This window comes from Oryctolagus cuniculus, chromosome 9, assembly GCF_964237555.1.
Source record: "Oryctolagus cuniculus chromosome 9, mOryCun1.1, whole genome shotgun sequence".
Taxonomy (NCBI): domain Eukaryota; kingdom Metazoa; phylum Chordata; class Mammalia; order Lagomorpha; family Leporidae; genus Oryctolagus; species Oryctolagus cuniculus.
Window position 1 is genome coordinate 74,749,367 of NC_091440.1, and position 26,276 is coordinate 74,775,642.

Consider the following 26,276-nt stretch of genomic DNA (forward strand, 5'->3'; position numbering starts at 1 on the left):
ATATCAAAGAGCTCATCATTTTGAAGACAGACAGGGTTATTTTTTCTTTTGCCAATGTTTTCCTAGATGTCTAACTGAATTGATAATCTCATACAATGGAATCTGTTTCATTCCATGCAAATTCTACCGGCCCAATTGTAAAACATATGGCACTGAAAATAATATAATTGAGTGCTTTTATTTTTCTCCTTAATTTCAAATATTTTGTGCCAATTAGATTACTGCTTTTCTCTATGTATGCTTATATGAAGTATGAACTTGAATGGAGTAAAGAAAGGTTTATCTGTTTGATTTAGAGTCAGTTTTATTTAAAAGAGGTAAAGCAAAAGAAAATGATTAGTATTTAACACTATTGGTTACAAGCAAAAGTTACAACATGTATCTTGCATTGAATTGGCATTTCTGAAACTTAGTGAGCCAATATTGAAATTTGACAAGTAGATAGTAAATTATACTTTAATGTCCAATAAATTGCTGAATAGCCTTTTCCTGTTTGATTAAAGAAGTTTCACACTGATGTTTCCACAGATTTTTATCTTACAGATAAATTACAGATCCCCTAAATTTATTCTAAGATCTAATGACATTTGTTTTTATGTTTTCATGTTTGAATAATTACTGTCACAATTCTGTAAAGTCATCTTATATTAGAGATCACTCTTAGATAGAAGGCCACAGAGGCCTGTAGCCTTACATGAATCTCTCAGCCTGTTTCTTTAGCACTTAAAGAACTTTTAAACGTCAACATCTCCCTGAGCTTCTAGAACTAAACCAGTGAACTCAGCTGGTATTTTAATCCCCATAAAGAAATTAAAAACCGTGGCTGGAAAAAAAAAAAAAAGATTTTGAGACAGAAGTGAAAGTTAAACTTACTTATAAACGATGTTTCTCCCAAGTAACCTCTGCGTTTAAGAACAACATCTAAAAATTTGGAGTCCTCATTGATCAGGTAATATTCTTTTTCAAATGAGATCCATGCCCAGTTCAGACGGAAATGCTGGTTGGTTAACTTGTTTCCCCCTGGAAAACAAATGAAGACCTAAGTCCATGCCTTTTAGAATGAATGACCTTCCAAATTCCATAGACTACTTTAATGATGTAATATTAACAATCAGTACAGCAACTTGGTTTGCTACGCAACTCAAGCACATGTCTACAGTGATACAGCTCACTCTATTGTGACTGTTACACAGACATATAGTAGCTGGCAAAATTCTGTACATACTTCTCGCTCAAGGAAGGAATTGCTTCCCCCTTGCTTTAGGAAGTGAACTGAGAAAGAGTTTGGAAGAAGCACACAACTACCCCAAGCAATGTAGTTTTATTTTTTTCAAAAAGTTTTAGTTAAGGTATACAAGTTTCATGTATTTCATATATACAGATTTAGGGGCATAGTGATGCTTCTTACCCTACCCTCTTTCCCACCCACGCTACCACTCTTCTTCCTCCTCTCTCTCCCATTCTCACTGTTAATTTTTACAAAGATCTATTTTTTTTTTACTTTATACTCATAAGATTAATCCTAAAGTAAGTAAAGAGTTCAACAAAGGGTAGGAAGAAAAAAAAAATGTTCCTCAAGAGTAGAGACAAGGGCTATAAACAATCATCAAATCTCAAAATTTCAATTTCACTCCAATACATTACCTTTTAGGTACTCTATTAGTTACCCCAGATCAGGTAAAACATACGGTATTTGTCTTTTTGGGACTGGCTTATTTACTAAGTATAATGGTTTCCAGTTGCATCCATTTTGTTGCAAAAGACAGGATTTAATTTTTTTATTGCTAAGTAGTACTCCGTAGTGTATATATACCATAATTTCTTTATCTTGTCTTCAGCTGATGGATATCTGGATTGATTCCATATCTTAGCTATTGTGAATTGAGCTGCAAGGAACATTGTTGTAAAGCTAGTATTCAAGCTGCAGGATGTCACACTAACCACAAGGTGCCGCAAGAGAGCAAGTGTTTCCATAAAGAGGGCTGCAGGTCTCTTGCGAGGTTTCTTAAAGACACACAGTTTCACAAATACCTTTTTCTGGTTCACGGAGCAATTTGGGGGAAGGCTTTAATTATAACCACTTAAGGAAAAACAAATATCCCCTCTCCGCCTCCCTTCCCTATTAGATTCCACCTCCATTCCTTAGAGCAAACAACTCCTTTTTTCCATTGATTTCCACTCTACTCTGCAGATAAGGTTTTCTCCTCCCACCTTCCCACCAAAATGGAACTGGTTGTCCATCCGGAGAAATGTGTGATCTCTAGTTAAAGCAACTATGCCAGGAAAATGAAAGAAGTGGTTATCAGCTGAACTCTGCACTGTCCCCTCTGCTTCTTTTGATCTACATCAATTATTTCAAAGGCATCAGTAATTCCTTGCAAGTCTTTCTGGAAAACAGTAGGAAAAAGTCTGAATAATAAGTACAGCTAGAGGCACAATTTTAATTCTAGTTTCTTCTCTGAGAAAAAAAAATGAGACAAGAAAATATTAATACTTTATTAGATCAAGAGCAAAAAAGTTGACACAAGAGGAAATGTGAGTGAATAAACACACAAAAATACATTTAATTTTCCTGCATTTTTTAAAATAAAAATTACAAGGATTTTGAATTCTCAGTTGACACATATTAACAATGAAAGACAACACCCAGTACAGGTGAGATTATTTAAGGAAATTGGTTTTCTTGTTTATTATTGACTTGTAAATTAACATGTTTCTTAGACAGCTGTAAGGCAATGTGTGCAAGAGGCAAAAAAGTAAGTGTTCCTAACACGTGATGTTGTAAATTGGGTAGAAGCAAAAATACATTTGTAAAGAACTATTCATTGGAGCATTTTCTATAATACCCCAAACCTACAGAACTATTTATTGATATTTATTATATCAATAGATGTTATTCAACCACAAGACAAGGGATATGAAGTTCTCATTCAAACACCTAAACCACTTAGAAACACAGAGACAATGGACCGCTGCTGTAACACAGCCGCATAAAACGAGGCAGCCCACTGTGAAGCTGCCTTCTGTTTCAAATGGATGGGATTATGGACTTTTCAGTTTTTTGATTATCAGACATAAAATATAAAGGATTGCAGAGCAGTAATTTTGTGCCATTTAAAGAAAGGAACTCATTGCAGATTTTGTCCTTATGACTTGTTAAGCCTCACATCTGCTGGCCTGGGTGCTCCCTGCTCTGGAGAGGAGAGCTCATGGCTGGGAGGCTCCTCAGACCAGCTTCACTTTTTAGCAGCTGTCTGCTGGAGAAGGCTGCTTCCCTGGACCTTTGCCTCCTCTTCTGGAGAATCAAAGGAAGAGTGATGTAGTTATCGCCTATGACTGGGGTATCAAGTGAGATAGCCATAGCTTATGTCGGTCCATAGCCTGCATCATTCAACAGATGCCAGCTCACTCTGCCCTGGCACACCACACCAACTCAAATCCACCCTGCATGTCCACTTCCGGGCCACTCTTCATCTGCTGTGGATTTTCTTGGGCTCCTTTGCACAGTTTCCTTGCAGCTGTTGCCTACAGCAAGCCAACCTGCAGATTTCGGGTTTATGCCGATCCACCCTGATGATTTCCATTGCTCCCTAATCTGCCCCACATGGAAGTCAAGCCAAGATTCTAGCAGCTTCAGAGCACTTATTGCACCTGTCACCCGTTGTCCTCTTGCCTGAAAGGACGACCCCTGTGGTTCTTTTGCTTGCACTTTACACTTCCTAAGGCTCACTTTCTCCTCTGGGGAAGCTTCCTGCAGCTCCCTGAGGTCTCCCATTTCTTTGTGATTCTACAGCTGTTCACTTATCACTGCTCAATCTGTATAATTGTGCATGTCATGCAGTTTACTTGTACTAATTTGCCAATTGTACTAAATTGCACTAATTTAAATCAGAAATTGAGATTATCTCTTTTTCTATTACTGTCAACCCTCAGTCTTATTGTCTTTAAAAATTTTAACAATTCTTGTATTTATATTCTATTACTGGCACATCTACAAAATAATAGGAAATAAATAATAGAATAATATCTAACTAATCACATTAATACAAAAATCAGCTCTGATTTCTAAATGATTATTTACATTGAAACAACATCATGCCACATGTGTGTCCCATTTTGAACGTGGTCCCAAGCAAGCTTGACTGTTACTCCATAGTTCTTGTCACGCAGTCCCAAACCATTCCTTGTACTTCCTCCCACCTGCAGCTCCGTATTCCACTGCTTAGTTTTCCAGAAAGAGATTCAGACACATCTGCTTCTCATTGCTTTCGGTAAAGATAGAGCTTTTGCAAGGACTTTGCCACCAGAGCACATTTACTTGTACTCTTTCAAGCAATCTCCATTTTTCTAAATTTTCAATTTTGAAGGTATTGTCTGAAATAGCCCAGAAAACATTATTTTTTCAAAATATTGCATTAAGAATATTGAGTCTGAGAGTGGTTCTCTCTACTCTTTATAACAGCAAGCCTGAATGAAAACCCCAGTCCTCCTGAGCCTCTTTATTCTGGTTACTTTTCTCCACAGCACTTTCTACAAGTTCATCTCCTATAAATAGCAACTCTTGTTTGCTCATTTTCTGTCTCCCCCACTTGACATATGACACAGGAGAGCAGGGAGTTCGTTTTGCTTATGATTAGAACAATGCGTACTAAATGAATTAGAAACTTGAATGTTTTGGTTGAAAGGAGTTCAGTAGGCCATTTGTTGGGCAATATAGATTTCCTGAGTAAATGTCACCTATCTCTTTCAAAACTGCATCTTTTTACTTAAAAAAATAATTGTTTTTAATGACACCCTTTCTAAAACACCCTGTATACTTGCCCACTGAATCAAGATTTCAAGTGATTTTCTACAAATGTGAATTTTTGGAATTTGTATTTACCTAAATGACACCTCTAAGGGTTCTTCATAACTAAAAGGATATCTCATCTTTCTGCTCCATTATGAAGTACATGTCTGGCTTTGGGGAAAGCTAATTTCACCTCTGCTTACAGATCGGTGCTTATTTTCTAGGAGGATGAGGGTTCCAGAAAAGAAGTTGCCAGGTTACTGGCTAATCAGAGGTCTTGAATGACACCCAGGGACCAAGTTTACTGGTGTTAACCATGTCTACCCACTACTATGAGGTTTCATTCGAAATAAAATTCAGAAACAATATCAAGAAACTGTTTTATAACATAGTGAGATGGCCCAGGTTATTGAAACTTAGGATTCACTCAAAAACTGGGACTTCCAAGTAGATATTTAATTAGAGAACAGGAAGTTAAGTCTAGAATGCTTAACTCTGAATACAATTAAATACACATAATTCTTCTGAATCCTATTGAGTTTCAGAACTTGTAAAATCTCAGGTACTCATTTATTATGCAGGAGTGATGTAGGGATTTGAGCCACTAAGCTGTAGTTTATTGTAATTCCTTTTATTAAAACTGTCACCTGGCACCACTGAACTCTGTAGTTTATCTAAGAATGGAAAGACACCTGACTTACTGATTTATTCCACACCACGTAAATTCCACTGAAAACCTCAATAAATGGGAACACTGTTGATATTTTCACAAAAACTAAACTTTAACATTCAGTAATTTAACAACTTACGAACCTCAGACATCTTTAGTTAAATGAGATTTGTTGCTTTTCTAAAACAGATTCTGTCATGTATGGTGCCTGAGCAGCTATTCTCAATGTCTCATTGGAAACAAATGAAAGTCCATAACTTGTGCCATAAATCCACACAGCAGGTGCCAGACAGCTGATAAGGACACTCCTAAGTGCTTTGTCCCCATGACCTGACACTAAAGCCATTAAGGTTTTGATGAAAAGACCTCTTTTGAACTTTTCCAGCTGGCTTTTAAGCTTCTTCATTTTCTTTTTCAATTCTAATTCTACAGTTTTTTTTTTTTTTTTTTTTTTTTTAGGATAACAAAGAATCCCAATTCCAATTAGCCCTCCCTAAAAGCACAGGGCTGACTGATTTCTCAAAAGACAAAGCACACTTCTTCAACAATGTGAAACTCATGTCACAGCTTTGACTTGTGCTTCACAAAGGGGGATGTCCCTTTAGCTTTGATGACACATTTATTCTTTGACAACAATTTGATACCAGTAGACACGATTCTTCATATTCTCTAGCTTGTAAAATTTAATTTGCTCAGAATGAAGTTCAGCCTGGGAACTGACCTGCAAATTGAAACTTCCAAGGATTGTGATTTAAAAAGAAAAGTTTTTGCCCCATATTTATTTCTAGGATGAGGGAAAGATAACAATTTTGTTTTCTTATGTGACTCTCTTTGAAAATGTCCAGTAAGATGTTCCTCAAAAATAAAACGTTTACCCTTCAAAGGGAAAAGAAAAACTGGATATGGTCTTTAAATCAACAACAGGGATAGGAAAGACTAAGATAATAGTTCCTGATTTATTTGGGACATTCGATAATTTGATCTTTAAGAAATTTTGTCCTCTTAGTGAATAAGGATAGTGATTAGCAACTTACAATTACCATTAGGATCAAGGTTAGTATTTATGGTAAAAACTACAACTAAAAATAAGATACTTATTTCATTGCCATTTCCATGATAAGATGATCTTTTCTTAAACTTGTCATTGCCTTAGAATCTTCCATAGGAGAATCTCTGCAAACTAGTGGAATCCTGTCCTCTGGCTGTTAAAGTCAGGTTGATTTCACTGTTTATTGAAAACCACCTGGTGCAAAGCTGAGGCCAAGTTGGCTCTACTGGCCCCCAGGAGTTGGCTAAAGGGAGATGGCACATGCACACAGATAATGTGCACAAACTAGAGACTGGAAAGTGCTATGAGAGACACACTGATAATGAGCTGTCGAGTTCACAAGAGTGAGGGATTACTTTAACCTGAGGGATCAAAGACAAATTCATGGAAGAGATAGCATTTAAATGGGGCCTTAAGTACAGGGTGGTATGTGGACATTCAGAGAGAAGGAAGGAAGGAATTCCTGGAAGATTAAGTATGAGAAAAGAGATAAGAAATCCTGTAAGAGAACTTCAAAGAATTCAGTTTGGTAGGAGCTCAGGGCATTTACTAAATATTTATTTCATTCTCCCTTTCCTATCTATGTGATTGGATATTAGAGACAAAGAAGGAACAGTCAAGATGCATCCTACATTGCCCTTGGGAGGGGAAAACACATTCATCTGAAATCTGAATACCCAGATACAATGAATCTTGACCTGAGTGCAAGTGTCTGTGTGAGATATGGCTCCCGGAGAACTCCGAGGAGGCAGACCCCAAAAATCATCAATAGCTTTTATAATTTTGTAGACAAATTAATAATTTCAATGATTACTTTAGCCCAATAGTAATGCATTCAAACATTGCTGCCATATGTGTTTTTAATGTTTGACAGATCATTTTAGCCTTCCATTCTGTACACCCCTACCCCACCATTCTCAGTGCCTTGCACATTCTGAAAAAGAGAAAGCATAGAACACGGGGTCAGATCCACAAATACAGAGAATAGGTAGAAAAGTATGCAGAAAGAGAAGTGGCAGGACAAAGACCTGGGAGGTAGGGAAAATTAGGCATAGTGTACCTTGACCTTATTGAATACACATGCATCCATGGGGTGATCTTTTAGGCTGTTCTAAGGAAAGACATATAAAAGTGCACCATTCATAGCCAAAGGAATAAGTGGAGCTTTGATTTTGGCAAACATCACAGGAACTATATTGAATTGAGCTCATATGGATTATTTCATGCTATACTCCTTTTTTTTTATTTATTTGACAGATAGAGTTAGACAGTGAGAGAGAGAAAGACAGAGAGAAAGGTCTTCCTTCTGTTGGTTCACTACCCAAATGGCCGCTACGGCCAACGCTGTGCCGATCTGAAGCCAGGAGCCAGGAGCTTCCTCCTGGCCTCCCATGCACTTGGGCCATCCTCCACTGCTTTCCCTGGTCACAGCAGAGAGCTGGACTGGAAGAGGAGCAACCGGGACTAGAACCCAGTGCCCATATGGGATGCCGGCGCTGCAGACAGAGGATTAACCAAGTGAGCCACGGCGCTGGCCCCTCCTTTGTAAAGTCTACTGAGAAGAAATTATGTGGGAGTGGAAATGCAGACTGACAGGCATGAGGCTTTGTTCCTTGGGGATGTGATTTGCTCACATATACAACCATAATGGATGTATGATGGGCGGGATATAATTGGCAGTTGTCCATGAAGTTCCAGAGTTAAATTCCTGTTCATCTACTATTGCAAAGGTTGATATACAGTTGATCTTCATTATTCTTGCATTTGATACTTGAAAATTTTTCCACTTTTGAAATTTATTTGTAGCCCTCCAGATCAATCCATGCAGTGTTTTGTTGGTCATTCTTGGATACAGCAGAGTGGTGTTAAAATTTTTGGATCATCTGACATGTTGCCTTCTTGTTTTCAGTTCCCATACTAAAAGTGTCATTTCCATGGTCTATTTAGTGTCACATCTATCACATTTATTGCACTTTCTTTGGTGATTTCACTGTTTAAAACGGCTCCACACATAGTGCTGAAATGCTGACTGGTGTTTCTATGCACATGAAGGGTGTGCACAGAACCAAGAGTCAGCATGCCTTATGGAGAAAATGTATGTGTTCACCAAGCTTCCTTCACGTGTGAGTTACAGTGCTGTTGGCTGTTTGTGCATTGCTGATGAATCAACAACATATCAAATAAGGTGTCTTAAAGAGAAACACACAGAGCAAGGTTATTATTGACTGGTTGATAATCAGAGGCTTAAAAGAACTAATCTTGCATATTCTTTAGAAGAAACCATTCAGAATTTGTTAATTCAGTATCCAAAGTGATTTCATGATTTATGCTGTGTATAGTGAAATCATGTTGTCTTCTTTTGGAATACCAAGAAGTGGAATACAGAGATGAGTGACTGTTCTGTTAGATACACATTTCCTCTCCCTTGAATCAGTCCTTCGACATGAAAGGAACTCTCCCTGTGATCTCAGATTGGCAGCCCTGGCCTCCTTTAAGCCAGTTTCCCCCGGTTATGACAGCAATGGGATGCAAACATGCTGTGGCTCTTTTATGAAGGATGTACTGGCTCCTGTTACCTGCCAGAAGTGGAGAATTCATAGAGTTGTTGTTACTCTACGGGCTAACATACCAAAATAATGGAATGAATTCTGATGCAGAATCATTCCAAATTTTGCTAGAGAATTGTAGAGTCATTCATTCTAGGATCTCAGTTCAAACAACAGCTGACATGTGAGGTTCAGTATATCTTGCACATGTGGGAATTTGTGTGACAAATCTAATAGAAGCTGGTTTTCTTGGACTATCAGGGCTCTTTGGAGGGAAACTAATCATAAAGAGATCTCAAGAACAACAATGGACTCCACACTAAGTTTTAATCATCAGAATGAAGCAGATATAAGTGTAGCATAAGTTTATTTATATAGGGCTGTCATTGTGGCATAGTGGATAAAGATGTCACCTGAAATGCCAGCATCCCATATGGGTGTCTGTTCACATTTGGATTCTCCACTTCCGATCCAGCTCCCTGCTAATGGACTGGAAAAAGCTGTGGAGGACAGCCTAGGTGCTTGAGCTCCTGTTACCCTTGGGGGAGACCTGGATGAAGCTTCTGGCTCCTGGCCTTGGCCTGGATCAGCCCAGCCATTGTGGCCATCTGGAGAGTGAACCAGCAAGATGGAAGATCTCTCTGTTGACTCTCCTTCTCTCAGTGTAACTCTGACTTTCAAATAAATAAATAAATCTTAAAAAAAGTTTAGTTTACTCATCTGTAACTCATATCCAGGTTCCTGGATGAATTTTTGGGTCTTTAGGAAGGAGAATGCCATAAGTGTAAATGTAAAGAAATCCCTAATGACTCTCTTTTTCACATCAGGATTTAAGCAGTACAGGTCTGGATTCCCTCTTCTTTCAACACAGGATAACAGAAAAGATCAGCACATAGCTATGGGACCCTCTCCAGGGTGCTTGAAGCCACAAGACAGGTCCCTGCTAAGAGGGAGCAGGGGAGTAACTGCTAGGATTCCTGGTAAGGCTGTGCTGACATTGTGGGACCAGGCTCATTGAGGGAACATATATGCTTGGGCAAAAACCATGTGGAAATAATCTTTACGAGTCAAAAGCATGGGCCACGACCAGACAGAACTGCACAACACAGGCATTCGCCAACCAAAAACCACTCATCAAAAGCAACTGGAAATGGAGTGCAGATGTGAACTGGCTGAATTCAGTTCAGCCTTGGGAGCCTGAAAATGCATTGAGATGACTGGACACGTTGGGGACAATGGTCACCATGACTTTGATAATATGCACATTATTTTAATAATAAATTAAAAATTTCAACATTCTATGGATGAGGTAGATGACTGTGAGCTTAAATTACCCACTTTGAATTTCAATAGGTATAGTGTGAGGAAGAACTAGGATTCAAATCTGGTTTGCTTATATTCTTTCTAGGCTTCCTCTGAGTAACCAGATGGCTTCATTTAGATATCAATGTTCTATTTCTAGATGGTTTTAGTATAATTTCAAGTTCTTTAGTATGCATTAGTACTATTGAATAAAAGCAAAACTGATTATCTGAATGATTTTGCTTCTACTGTGAGGAAGTACCTTTTTACTAATAAAGTGAGGCCACCAAATTAAGAACTAAATGAAAAACAAAGGGCATGAAGGTCAGTACTTGAGATAGAAATATTTAAAAAGTAATACAGAATAAGGGCTAAAACCCTTTTTATGAATGGACTTAGAGCCACAGCTGAAGCCAGGGAAGCTGGAGGGGAAGCCTGTTTTCAGGCTGACTGATGTGCATGAGGCCACATCTGGGTCAGGGTCTGCAAGCCCCAGCCTGCAGGCACCTTCTGCCTTCTCTAAGCACAGCCTCCTCCCCCAGCTCATTCAAACGAAAGAGGCTGCCTTTATTTTCACCCCCTACCACCAAAAGAAAAGAAAAGGGGGAGAACCAGAAGTTTATATCACCTCACCTTGAGTTTAAGTATATTTCCTAAATCAAACCTGATGCAACTGTGAAACCTTCTACTTTCTTAATGAGAAGCTACACCAGTGGAATGAATGTCTTTACTCTTGCTGTGCGTGCCCAGGATAAGGAGTTCAGGCAAACATCTTCAGATAACATGGGCAAACCAATGTGTAATTGTAAGGTGATTTTACACAATGTGTAATTGTGTAAAATGTAAGGTGAACTCCCATTTATGCCAGGTACCCTAATGTACTATTACTGGGAGTCTAAATTAAAAGCTAACTTAGTCATCTTAATGCTGTGAATGACAGAGGAACTTTTTTCCCCTGAAAATGCAAATGTAACCCAGTATTTTAAAGAAGAACACAAACTAATTTAAGAAATCTGTTGGCCAACAACAAAAATGCAGATTATAAGCATTTTAGAGCAAGAAAAGAGTGTTGGATTTTATCTTTTCTCACTCTTGCATTTTACCAAGACCCAGAAAGACTGTTTTGAATAAAACTACAAAGAACTCTTTGCAGAAAAGGAATAAACTCCCAAGGATTTCTCACTCCTGGTGTAGTGAGCTTTCCATTTAACAGGCTGTGATCTAAAATGTTGTTCTTAAGCGTAAGGTCAAAAAAATTAACATAATCCATAATTGCGTATGTTTCTTTTTTTTATTTTAGGGGTTTTGAGAAATTTATTCCTTCTTTGTACAGCAGCCCAGAAATAATTTGCTCTCATTTATTTCTATTTACAGATAGAAGCAAAAAGTTGAAAATAAAACTCACCCTACTTTCATAGAAACAATAATTGCTTTACCAAGAGCTAGGTTTGTCAGGAAGATCCACACCCTCGTCTCCCTCTGGGGAAAGGAAAAAATACAAAACAAAACACCTGGTACAGCAAGACTTCATGCATGCATTGCCTGAAGCTACAAATAAATTTATTAGATCTCTGGCAACACATTCTTAAAATAAACTTAATAGCTTTCAGGTCTCTGTTCAAACCAGAGCCTAATTCCTTTTGTGGCGCCAGACATCTCCCCCACCCCATGGAGACGGAGCAAAAGAAAGGCGCTGGCTCTCTGCACCTCTCCACGTCTCTGGGTAACCGGTTTTGCACCATTTGCTGAACTCCCTGTGAAGTGAGGTTATTTTCTAATTTCTGTTTGTATAGCAGTACCATGTACATACAATTACTATACATGCACTTATTATAAGAAACTGCCACTACAATTAACATGCATTACAGTCAGAACTATATTTTGGGTTATCCTTTGGAAATGTGTATACTCACATTAGGAGACAAAACTATACAAGAGGAAAAAACTAAAGCACCTTAACTTGCTAAAAAGAAAATAAAAACCTTCATGCTAACTTGTTTCCATTATTACTGAAATTACAATTCATGACTGGGATGGAGGAAAAGGGTGGAATCAGAGCACTACAGTGATTCCATGAGCTAAAATCTAAAATATTGGAAGTGATTTTAGCTGAGAATCCTAGGAAGTAGTTAGAACTAAAAGAGAATTTGCTGAAAGTATTAGCTTAACTTGTTGTTCTTGTTTTAAAATATGAGTTGGTGACATATTCTCAGCTTTATTCATTATTTTTCTCAGCAGCAAAAATCAAGATGTAAAAGTTTTAGATTTCTAGACTTAAAAAGAAATACACGGAATTATACATTACTTGGCTATTGCTCCCAGGACAAAAAAAAAGAAGCTTCTCATTGATTTCTGACAAGGAAGGAAGGAAAGAAGGAGCAAAGGACAGAGGAAAGCGGAAGGGGAAGGAAAGAGAGACACACAGAGAGAGATAGAGATCTACAGAGACAGAGGATGAGGCTGCATGGGACCAATGTCACATATATATTTTTTTACATTTTTGTTTCATTTATTTCAGATTAGTTTTTGCAAAGCTAGCTTTTATATTTAACTTCCAATATTATTTAATTAGCCAAATCCTTTTGCAACTGCTCTGATCCCTTTAAAATCATGCCAGAGCTACAAATGTGGCCCTCCTTTGGTGATTTTACTACAACAGATTAATATACAAGCTGCTCATTTACATACTTAGCTGCCAAAAACGGGGGAGGGGGAAGAAACAAGTACAGTCAGGTTAGTTTGGTCTTAGAGCTTCAAATCTTATTGAAAAAAAAATTTTAGATAATGCTGCTCCTCCGCACGCGGAGGAGCCGCACCGGACCGGGCGCTTGTTGTTCCCTTTTTTTACAAGTCCTTTCTATAGTAAAGTAAGAATAAGTAAACAGCAAACTCCCAAAGCAAGAATGAGTAGAGAGAAATGAGAAAGAACGAAGTAACGAACTTCCCTGCGAACTCTCCAACGCACTCTCCAACCAACCCACACCACCATGCCGTCTCTCTCCTCCTATATAGTCCTCCTCCGCCAATCCCAACTCGGCTGCCCACACGCCGAGCACGCCGCTCTCCTCCAATCAGGAGCAGCTCCTGCAGCTTGTCAAGTTGGTGAGAGGCAGCTGGGTAGAAGCTGTTTACTCCTCTCCCAGCGCCATATTGTGGGAGAGCAGATGCATAGAATAAGTCTTAATTCCAGTAACAGTCTAGTCCGAGTTGCTCCCCACAGATAACATACAGCAGTTTAACTCAAGGCATATTTTTGAAGGAAGCACTTTGCAAAGCATAGATATGAGCAAGTATATGCATGGTTCACAAAGAATCCTTTCTGCAAAACTTAGACCCAATAAGGAGAGTAACACATACATACATGATAATGTAAAACACAAACATAATAATAATTTAAACAATGTAAAAACAAAATAATAATGTAAAAATAATAATGTAAAATGCAAGGGAAGACAGTGAACATATAGAACCTGGGACTCAGAGGATGATGGACTGGGTACAAGGGCTGGGAACAAGGGCACAATGGAGGGACAGCAAAGGATAGTGACACTCAAAGGAAAGAAACAGCAGGGAAACAGGTGTGAGACAAGGATGGCTGCACCTGTGTGGCAGGCATGAAACAGTCTGGTTCAGTAGGCTCTGTGGAAGGAACAGGGAGCTGAGATAGCAGGAAAGCCAGGCTGCCTACAAAGGAAGCTTGGGATAAGCAGTGACATTGTCTACACTTTAAGAAATGCTAGTTTGGGTGTAACAAGAGGCAGTGAAGATGTGGAGAAAAGATGAACACTGCATACTGTTGGTAGGAATATAAACTGGCATAGCCATTGTGGACAATAGTATAGACGCTCCTCATAAATTAAAAAAAGAAAACCACCAACTGATCCAGCAACCCCATTTCTGGGTATATATCTAAAAGAATTGAAATCAGGATATTAAAGAGATATCTACACTTGTGGTATTACAATAGCCAACACCTGTCAATGATTTCCTTAAAAAGAAGGAAATCCTGTCATTTGTGAAAACATGGATGAGCCTGGGAGACCTTAAGCTGAGTGAAGAAAGCCAGGTACAGAACGACGAATAATACATGATCTCACTCATGTGAAATCTACAAAAGTCAAACTTTTAGAGGCAGAGAGTAGATGTTTGCCATGGGCTGAGAGGTGAGGGAAACAGCGAGACGTTGGCCAAAAAATATAAACTTCCCATTGTGGAGGATGAATAAGTTCTGGAAATCTAATGTACAACATACTGACCATAGTTAATAACACTGTATTGTATACTTTAAATTCACTGAGAGGAGACCTTACTAGTTCCCACCACACACACACACAAATGGGGTAACTATGTGAGGTGATGCATATGTTGATGAGCTTGATTTTGGTAATTGTTTCAGAATGTATACATGTACCAAAACATCACATTGTATACCTTAAAATATCAAATTGTTATTTATCAATTATACCTCAATAAGGCTGGGAAAAATAAAGCATTGATTTGGTAGGAGAATTCAGGGATTCATTATAATGAATAAGGGTTGGAGTTAAAGATTTCTGTCTTCAAAACTCCCGTTAGGTTTCCTGGATATGGAAAACTATTATGGTACAAGTGGGTCTACAAATATCACTAAAGGAAGAACCAAAATTTTGTCCATAAAAAATAGGATTCTTTTGATTTTTAAAAAGATTTTATTTATTTATTTGACAAGTAGAGTTACAGACAGTGACAGGGAGAGAGAGAGAGAGAGAGAGGTCCTCACTCCACTGGTTCACTCCCCAAATGGCTGTAACAACTGGAGCTGCGTCGATCTGAAGCCAGGAGCCAGGTGCTTCTTCATGGTCTCCCATGTGGGTGCAAGGGCCCAAGGACTTGGGCCATCTTCTACTGCTTTCCCAGGCCACAGCAGAGAGCTGGATTGGAAGAGGAGAAGCCAGGAGTAGAACCAGCACCCAGATGGGATGCCAGCGTTGCAGGTGGAGGGTTAACCCACTGTGCCATGGTGCAGACCTGGATTCTTTTGATTATTAAAATGTGCTCATGGGGAATGAAGACTGGCTTCACAACCTCACCCTCTGTCAGGGCAGGTTTCACCCCTACTCATTTTACTCCTCTCCCTTTTATGTCCCCCCTAAAATAAAGTCTTTCTACTTAAAAAAAATACACTCATAAACAAATAAAATGGCTAACCAAAAATATCCTCCACAAGCAGCCAATATTATAAGTACTTGAATCTTGTGCACATCACCACAGCACAGAATCCTTATGAAGATTTTCTGGCCATTCATTTTGATGATGGACATCAAGTAAAGAAGGCTCTATTTGCCACTGAATTGTAGCAAGAGTACCCAGTCTACATCTTTTCCTAAGTATATTTTAGAAAGACAGTGCTCTGTGTGAAAAATAACAAATTATTTTGCATGCTTGCTTTTGAATTAAAAATAGTTTATAAATTATCATGCAGGCTCTCAAATTAAAAATGCCTTTTCTGCTAGGAAGTTTAATTTCCACTATTCATATTTCAACAAATTTACTTTTTAAAAAAAAAATAAAGTTTTTTTTGATTCATTTGAAATGCAGATACATGCAGAGAGACAGAGAGAGAGAGAGAGAGAGAGAGAGAGATCAATCTTCCATCTGATAGTTCACTCTTCAAATGACCACAGTGGCCAGGCTGAAGCTAGGCATTTCATTCAGGTCTCCCAAGTGGGTGGCAGGGGCCCAAGCACTTGGGCCATCTTCTGTTGCTTTCCCAGATGTATTAGCAGGGAGCTGGATTGGAAGGGCAGCAGCTTGAACAGGAACCGGTGCCCATATGGGATAAATACATCACAGGTGGCACCTTAACCTGCTGTACCAGAATACTGGCCTGTCCAGTAATCTTTCAATGACATTTTGGTTTAAAATTTTAAATAAACATTGCCAGCAAGTCTTAGGAGGAACTGTCTTAGATATTACAAGCAATAAATCAAGATGGGAAATTAAGATATTGAATCTAAATAAAGATATTACATGAAACATAGCCAATGCAATCTCACTAGTCCAAGTGATCAATTTCAATTCACAATTGATCACACTGATAGGTCTAAGAGTCAAAGGGATCACACAAACAAGACTAGTGTCTGCTAATACTAACTGATAGAATAAAAAAGGGTGAGAACAATCCAACATGGGAAGTGGGATACACAACAGACTCATAGAATGGCAGATGTCCTAAACAGCACTCTGGCCTCAGAATCAGCCCTTAAGGCATTCGGATATGGCTGAAGAGTATTTTAGGCATGGAAAGCCAAGACACTCTGGTAAACAAACAAAAACAAAAACAAACAAACAAACAAACAAAAAAAAAGAGGACCTAAATGAAAGATCTCTGCGAGTGAGATCCCAGTAGAAAGAATGGGCCATCAAAGAAGAAGGTACCTTTCTCTGAAGGGAGGAGAGAACTTCTACTTTGACTATGACCTTGTCTAAATATGATCGAAGTCAGTGAACTCAAGAGGCTTCCATAGCCTTGGAAACTCTTGACTAGAGTCTAGGGAGATTTCTGATGCCATAAACAAGAGTGTCAAATTGTTAAGTCAACAACAGGAGTCACCGTGTACTCACTCCTTATGTGGGATCTCTGTCCTTAATGTGTTGTCCAATGTGAATTAATGCTATAACTAGTACTGAAACAGTATTTTACACTTTATGTTCTGTGTGGGTGCAAACTGATGAAATCTTTACTTAATAGATACTAAATCAATCTTCTGTATATAAAGAGAATTGAAAATGAATCTTGATGTGAATGGAATGGGAGAGGGAGCGGGATATGGGAGGGTTGCAGGTGGGAGGGAAGTTATGGGGGAAAAAGCCATTATAATCCATAAACTGTACTTTGGAAAATTATATTTACTAAATAAAAGTTAAAAAAAGAAATATAGCCATTATGTGTACTTAAGGATTTCAAAAAAAGGTCTTATTTAAATGTACAAAAATTCTGAGTTTCTAACAAAGTTTTAAGTACTTAGGAAAATGAAACAAAGGAAGGTACTCTAAGAACCCATTTGTTTTGAGTAGTGAAAAGAGGCTATCACTGAATTGGCTTGGAGGAGTTTTGGAGCTGAGTGTCTCTTTGGTCAAAATCCAAATGCATACCATAGGTAAGTTATGAATCACTCTCCATCTCAACTAAGATGCAAATGAAGATCCCTGTGACAATTCTCTCTTAGGGAAAGATAAGCCACATTTTTATTCACGTTGTTAATATATACTGCAGGTGTCATTTTGTGAACATGATGAGGACTAAAGACAGTGATTACTGCTGAGAATTCATACTGATTACATGTAGACAGTTTTAAAGGACACATTTGGAAGGCAAATACATTGACTTTACAAATCACAATATGGAATAGAGCAGAATAGGTAGGGCCAATGACTTTGCCCTTGGGAGGACAGGCATTTGGAAATGTCCAGACATTTCCATTACAGCTATGGTGGGAGACCGAGAGGTTATTACTGACATGTAGTGAGTAGAGGCAGAGATTCTACAAAGCTCAGGGCAGCTGGACACTCATTCTCCCCCAAACATACAAAGAATTAGAATTATCTGGTGCCAAATGTCAGTAGTGCAAGTGTGGAGAAACTGTTTTAACCTCATTAAATTGAGGCATACCAACATATGTAACAAAACAAAACATACTTTCTGACTTCCATGTTTTCTCATAAATTGCATCAATAACACGTAGGATCAAATGATAGAACTCCCTCCCTCCCTTACACAAATACACAGAGTTTTGCAAATTCACCACTGATGTAGAAAAGTATCTAATATGAAGTGTTTATTCTCTTTGTGCAGGAAATTGTTGAGCCAGTAGTTTTCCTATTCAGTCCAAATTCATGGCTAATCCTATGAGCAGTTAGGGTTTAGAAAGGATCTTGAGAAATGTGCACCGAACTGTATCAAAGGGATACTGTATGCATGATTTACATTTTAGTATGAAATGAAATCTGGGGGCAGTGATTTCCATTCTAGATCTTTTTAGTGGATTAGGCTTTACCAGAGCACCTTGAGGTTGAGAGCATGAAGCAGAAGGACTTCCTAAAGTCATCATAGATAGAAAAAGCTGGGCATTAAATATATGTTGTCCAGTTTCTCATGACTTCTTTGTAGCTGAATGAAGAATACTATTATGTTCATATGCATGTGCTTTCAAGTGTGTGTGTGTGTGAGTGTGTGTGTGGGTGCATGTGTATATTAATACACACCTGCTTGGGCACCCTTATGTTTGCTTTGTGAAGAATGACATAATTTCAGAAACACTCTCCAAACCTATAGAACACACAGAGCTCCTTGCATGATTTTCCACTGAACAATTTAAAGAAAGATTTACTAAAATATGTTTTTTGGAACCTTATTTTGCCTGTTAGTAGGCAGTGTACTTATAAAATCACTGCACCAACCAGGAGATAAATATACTATATTAAGCTATGTAAAGATAATTCTTTACTGTAGCGATTCTTAGGTATTTTACTATGATATTGTTCACTGAGCATGTACAAGGAAGGGAACAGAGCAAACATTTCTCAATCTCATTTCACCAGGGAACCCTCTTCTTATGGTATAATGTAAGACTCTGTTCTACAGTGTGTACTTTGTTATAAGTTGGCTTTGAGTATAAGCTATTTAAGATACAGAAATGAAGAGAGACTTGAGTTATACTAATCATATTTAGGTCACATAATTTTCAATTGCCACATTTGTCAGCAACAGGTGGTACTAAATTTCATACCCTGGAGGAAAAAAAAATCCAATGAAATTAAATGATTGTTTCCATAGCAGCTACACAAATTCTGACTCCAGGTATTTCCATTTACTAACTCAAATGGCAAAGGAAGTATGTTAGTTTATAGAATGCCAAGAAAATTAAGCCATGATCAAGTAAACACCACTGACTACTGATACACTGTTTCATTGTGACTACCTGTATTGTTGGAGACATATGCTCTGTTCTCTCTAAATATAAATTAAATATAAATATAGATATAAATATATATTTAATGTACCTGGATATTGACCCAGTCCTTTTTTAATTAGTCAAATGTAGGATCAGATCTCAGAAGAGACAAAGATTAAGATATTGGTGAGTTCCAAAAAACAGAGCTAAAATCACCAACAATGTACAATGCTTGTATGTTAGCCTCCTATTTTCACTTGGATCTCACTCCCCGTGGACCTGTGGATATTTGAACCCTCTGATCTGCTCAACTCTGATAAGGGATTTAAAGGCTTATTAAGAAGAATGCTTCTGAAGCCATTAAAACAACCAGCACGGGAAGCACAGACTAAGCTGGGGTTTGGAAAGAGGATAATACAACGTAAACTTTAAGGCTGATAAACAGATAGAAATTCTGAAAGCACATTGTTCTCTTGTCTGCACTTCTTCCTCAGAGTGATCTACAACTGCTTCCCATGAGAAAACTAGTAAACATCAGCTCAGTACTCATCAATTTTTGAAGAAAGCAAGAAGACATTGAGTGATTGATTCACATTTCAACTGTTTGCTGTAACAATATTAAGACTTTCAATGGCAATTGTCTTTTGTTGACTGAAGAACCAAATGAGGAAGAAAATGAAAATTGTTAATTAACCCTATTCCCATGTTATAAATGTGCACAAAAATATTCACACAAATACATACACACACACACACACACACACTGAAACACATACTCAACTCAGGTGATCTGGAGGTTTATAACAACAGATGAATATATATGCATTCATCCATATGAGAGTGCTTCAAAAAGTACATGGAAATGGATTTATATATATTAATTTTAGTGTCAAAAATTTAGGAAATTCATGCCTAATTTTCATAATACACATTTTCATGAATTTTTGGAAACTCTTCACATGCATGGATTTTTTAAAAATAACATTATTTTTATAATTCAATCTTCTATGATTTTCTATGACCTTTCTGGTGTAGCCTCAAATATTCATGTATATGCACAAATACACCAACTTTGTGCCCTCTAGAAACTGAAACTGAAATTTTTCATAAGAAGAGAAAATTTAATACACTGAAAAATCAGACCATGAGAACATTTTAAAGAAAATAGTAAGATTATAATTTTGGAATATATCGGCTGGCGCCACAGCTCACTAGGCTAATCCTCCGCCTTGCGGCGCCGGCACACCGGGTTCTAGTCCCGGTCGGGATGCCAGATTCTGTCCTTGTTGCCCCTCTTCCAGGCCAGCTCTCTGCTGTGGCCAGGGAGTGCAGTGGAGGATGGCCCAAGTCCTTGGGCCCTGCACTCGAATGGGAGACTGGGAGAAGCACCTGGCTCCTGCCTTCCGATCAGCGCGGAGTGCCATTGGAGGGTGAACCAACGGCAAAGGAAGACCTTTCTCTCTGTCTCTCTCTCTCTCACTGTCCACTCTGCCTGTCAAAAAAAAAAAATTGGAATATAGAAGATTCTAAGAATGTGTTCTTAAGAGAGGAAACTTTTGTGAATATCTTTGTATGCCTTACTAGTAACAAAGTGAATTAAACCGTGGAGAACATCTATATTCTTCTCTTTCTTATTCTCTTGCCTCCCTTTTTTCAACATGGAGGAGTAGGATAGGTGAGGGAGGGAATTGAAACAAAGAAATAATCTGATAGAATTTACAGAAGCTATAATCTGAACAAGGACATTGAGACTAACTGTGCTTTAGTTGGTAACCAGTTCTGAATTAAGACATCTGGATTAGTTTGAAGGCTACAACTAGTCCAATATTTGGAACTGTGCATTGGCATCACAATATAAGACTTCATGGCATACTACAGGACAGTTATAATCAAAAGCAGCCTGTTACTGGAACAAAAACAGGTAGAGCAATGGAACAAATAGAAACACAGAAATTAATCCACATATCTATAACCAACTAATCTTTGACAATGAGCTAACATCAATCCCTAGAGAAACAAATGGTGTTGGGAAATTTGGATTTCCACATGTAGAAGTATGAAAGAAGGCCCCTATTTTTATTTTATACAAAAACCACCTCACAATGGGTTAAGGATATAAAATATGTGACCTCAAATCATTAAATTATTACAAGGAAACATTGGGGAAATTTGGTATAGACATTAGCATAAGCAAAAACTTCTTGAATTAGACCCTAGAAGCACAGGCAATAAGAACAAATACAGACAAATGGGATTACATGAAGCTGAGAAGCTTCTGCACTACAAAGGAAACACTCAACAAAGTAAAGAGGCAGCTGACAGAATGGAGAACACATTTGCAAACTATGCATCTGATGAAGGATTATTATCTAAAATATATAATTAGCTCAAGAAACTCAACAACAACAAAACAGGAAATTCAGTTAAGAAATGGACAAATGACATGAATAGGCATTTTTCAAAGGGCAAAATACAAATGGCCAAAAGACACATGAAAAAACACTCAGGATCACTAGCCATTGAGGAATGTAAACACATTACAATGAGGTTTACCTGACCCCAGTTAGAATGGCTACTACTGAAAAAATAATAAATGCTAGAAAATATGTAGAGCAAAATGCACCCTGATACACTGCAGGTGGGAATGTAAACCAGTATAACCATTATGGAAGACAGTATGGTAATTCATCAGAAATCTGAAAATAGATCTACCAATTGACCCTGCTATCCCACTCCTGGGAATTTACACAAAGGAAATAAAATCAGAATATGAAGTTATCTGTACCTCCATGTTTACAGCAGCTCAAATCACAATTGTTAAGTTAAGGAATCAATCCAGAAGTCCATCAACTGATGACTGGATAAAGAAAATGTGGTATACTTACCTGGCAGAGGAGATACCATAATCACCAAGAAAATGTGGTATATATACACAATGGAATACTACTCAGCCATAAAAATGAAATCCTGTCTTTTGCAACAAAATGGATACAACTGAAGACCATCATGCTTAGTGAAATATGCAAGTCCCAAAAATATGTTTTCTTAGATATGTAATAGTTAATAAAGAATACAAAGAAGTATAAGAATAAAACTTACATCTTATGATTTGATTATTATTTTTAGTCTTTGTCTACATTCTTGTGTAACAGTGATCTTTCTAGATGTTACTTGTTGAACATTATGGTTAGTGGTATATTAGGCCTGTGATTATAAAGTAAATTGAAATTATATTATTGAAAAAATTAAAGAATTAAAAAAGGAGGGAGACTCGGGAAGGGAGAGGGGGAAGCATGGTTATCTTCTTAGAATTATATCTATGAAATACATGAAATCTGTTCTGTTTATATTAATAAAAATCTTTAAAATAAAATACATGTTATATATCTTTTCAAGATCTCTTATAGATGAAGAGCTTCATAACATCAAGTCTCCTAGTAGAGGGGCCATTTTTTTCCCCAACATTTATTTATTTATTTTGAAAGTCAGAGTTACAGAGAGAGGGAGAGACTGAGACCAGTACAGCCAGAGAGAGAGAGGGAGAGAGAGAGAGAAAGAGAGAGAAAGAGAGAGAAAGAGAGACAGAGAGAGAGAGAGAATCCATCCACTGTTTCACTTCCTAGAAGAGCCAGAACCACCAGGGCTGGATGAAGCTGAAATCAGGATCCAGGAGCTTCATCCGTGTCTCCTACATGAGTGAAGATGCCCAAACATGTGGGCTATCCTCTTCTGCTTTTCTCAGGCATATTTGCAGGGAACTGGAACTGAAGTGGAGCAGCTGGGAATCAAATTGGCTCCCATATGGATGCTACTGTCATAGGCAATGGCTTTACCTGCTAATGGTCAATGATGGCCCATTTTTAAAAAGATTTAACTTTTATTTGAAGTCAGAGTTACACAGAAAGAGAAGGAGAGGAAGAGAGAGAGAGAGAGAGGTCTTCCATCCTCTGGTTCACTTCCTAATTGGCTGCAACGGCCGGATCTGTGCCGATATGAAGCCAGGAGCCAAGAGCTTCTTCCGGGTCTCTCAAGCAGGTGCAGGGGCTCAAAGACTTGGGCCATCTTCTACTGATTTCCCAGGCCATAACAGAGAGCTTGATTGGAAGTGGACTCCAACTGGTGCCCATATGGGATGGCGGCACTGCAGGCAGCAACTTTACCTGCTACACCATCGTCCCAGCCCCAGAGGGCCTATTTTTAAGCACTAGTACTTCAGTCATCTTTGCCCTTTATAATTACTCTTTGCTAATGTTTCAGGTAGTTAGTTAATAAAATCATACGGCTGGTACATGTCATCTTCCTGACACCCACCCTGTAGCCACTGCCATCCCTCGCCTGCATCATTTGTAGGAAGGCAGTTTTAGATTGTAAGAGTCATCAAGGCATTGTGAATATAAATGTCATCATTTTTGTGTATTATGACACATCTTTTTTAGAACTTTGCTTTCACTCAACACACAGAGACAGTAGTATTGATCTTTCACTGTGGATGGACTGAAGGCATACAATAGCTTCATGTGCACAGGTTCCTCTACCTTTGGGTTCATATGAATGCCACATCAAAAAGTTAAATAGGGCTGAGATGCTATTATACAGAAAAAAAGCTCATTGTTATCCAGGCTCTGTTTAGAGTTTCTACTTAAGATTTTAAGTATTAATTTAGGATACATGAAAAGATATGTTTGCTGTTCTACAAAAACATGTACTTGTAACTCTAATAACGAATTTTTTTGCTGTGTTCTATGGGAAAGGACTTCCTAATTTATGGAGTACAGAGCTCATGACAGTGAGAAATGGGTTTAGATTCCTCATATAGAGGAATTATATGGACTAGTAGAATGTATTATTGTGATGTGAATTTGGCAGAGGGGACAAAACAGGCTCAGCTGTGAGGAGTTTGGATAGGACAAAGGAGAAATGAGGGAGGCAAACACAAACAGAAAATCCATAATTTTATTCCTAAATCTGCTGTTAGCATGGCATATACATGGACAATAAACCAGGACTAACTGTCACCTTCTTGGTCTCAATATGTGTTCATGAGATTATATGTATAGATTGAATATCCTCTATTCAAAATGCTTGGCACCAGAAATGTTTTGGAATCAGACTTTTTTGGGACTATTTATATATACATAATGAAATATCATGGGGATAAGGCCCGAGACCAAACATGAAATTCACTTGTTTCACATATACCTTATACACATAGACTGAAAATTACTTTGTAAAATATCTTAATAATTTTATGCATGAGAAGTTTCATGGTATGGAATTTTCCACTTGTGGAAAATACATACATTTTGAAGCATGCCAGATTTTGGATTTTTTGGATTAGGAACATTCAACATATATAATTACACACATATTCAAATGCACATAAATGTGTGATACATAATCATTTTATCAATCCATTGACTCTACAAGTCATTATGAGTATATGGAATAAGTACTGTGCTAGCGCTGGGGAAATGAACAAAAAGAGACAGCTCATGGTGTGTGTGGTGGGGTAGATAGCAAAGAAAGAAATCCTTCCTGTTCTACCTGGTAAGGATTAAGACAGTGAAGAGTAAAGGTTCTATGGTTTTTCAGAGCAGGAACACATAGAGACTTGATGACTCCACAGCATTATGAAATGCTGTTATTACACTTCTCTGTAATACGCTTCATGGCTTATGGAAAAATAGAAGGCTGTCTGTACTCACACTAAATAGCCTCCTTTGTGCCATTGGGGTTTCTGGGCTTGTTGTAAAATAGATTTTATCTTGCTTTCATTACTTTAAATTGTTAGTTATCACTTACACTGTTAGGGATCCTGCTCTATTCTCATCTGAATATTGTTCCTGAAATACACTGAGGGTTTAAAATAATGAGACAAACTGGATTCCATAGGTTCTGAGTGAACTAAATATGAGAAATCTTGTTGAATATATTTCTTGGGAAAAAATAACATAATGAATAGGAATGCACTATCCAGAATGAGCAAAATCTACATGGAAAACTTGAATAATGTTTTTAAAATTTTTAACTGACACATAAAAGTTGTACATATCTATAGGCTACCATGTAATGATATGATACATGTTTACACTGCGTAATGTCCCATTGGGTAAACATTACTGTGTCCTCAAACATTTAGCATTTCTTTATCATGATCAAATATGGCCAGGACAAAGTTGGCTGGAGCTCTACTGGGATGTATATCTCAAGGCCCATTTGAACAAGAAGGGGGCCCCACCTAGGGGCTTACCTGTTGTAAGGTGAGAAAGTGCATAGACTTTGTGACATCAATTTCATTCAGTAAGGTCTTATTTCTTTATTGCTTTGTATTATCAATGCTCCATGTAGATAAGATTGCCAGGTAGGTTGAATTTTAGAAATATGAAGTATTAACTGTATTTGCAGTACTAGTTCAAAATCTTAATTAGTCCAGAAACCAACCCTTCCTTCCTTCTTCCTTCCCCTTCCTTCCTTCCTTCCTTCCTTCTCTTTCCTTCCTTTCTCCCCTCCCTCTTTCTCTCTCTCTCTCTCTCTCTCTCTCTCTCTCTTCCTTCCTTCCTTCCTTCCTTCCTTCCTTCCTTCCTTCCTTCCTTCCTTAAACTTACTTGAAAGGCAGAGTTCCAGAGAGAGGAGGAGGAAGAGGAGGAGAAGAAGGTGGAGAATCTTCCATATGCTTGTTCATTTCCCCAAATAGCTACAACCGTTGGGACTGAGCCAGGCCAAAGCCAGGAGCTCCATCCAGGTCTCACACATGAGTGGCAGCATTACAAGCACTTGGGCCATCTTCCACTGATTTCTCAGAAGTATTAGCCGTGAGTTAGATCAAAAACAGAGCAGTTAAGACTCAAATTGGTGTTCATATGGGATGCCATCACAATAGGTGGTGGTATAGCCTGCTGAGCCATAATGTCAGACCTATTATTGGACTATTTCCACCAACTATGTGATTGTTGTTTCCCTGATAATTATTTAACAGTGACAATAATTT

The 26,276-nt window shown here is 38.0% G+C and overlaps 1 protein-coding gene across 1 annotated transcript in view; it reads right to left on the minus strand.

Moving 5' to 3' along the window:
* The window catches only part of FREM2 (FRAS1 related extracellular matrix 2), a 219,466-nt gene that overhangs the window by 133,684 nt on the left and 59,506 nt on the right, over positions 1-26,276 (minus strand). The window contains exon 3 of the mRNA XM_017350619.3: positions 874-1,020. Coding sequence (XP_017206108.3) covers positions 874-1,020 — 147 coding nt within the window. The remainder of the gene's footprint in view (positions 1-873; positions 1,021-26,276) is intronic.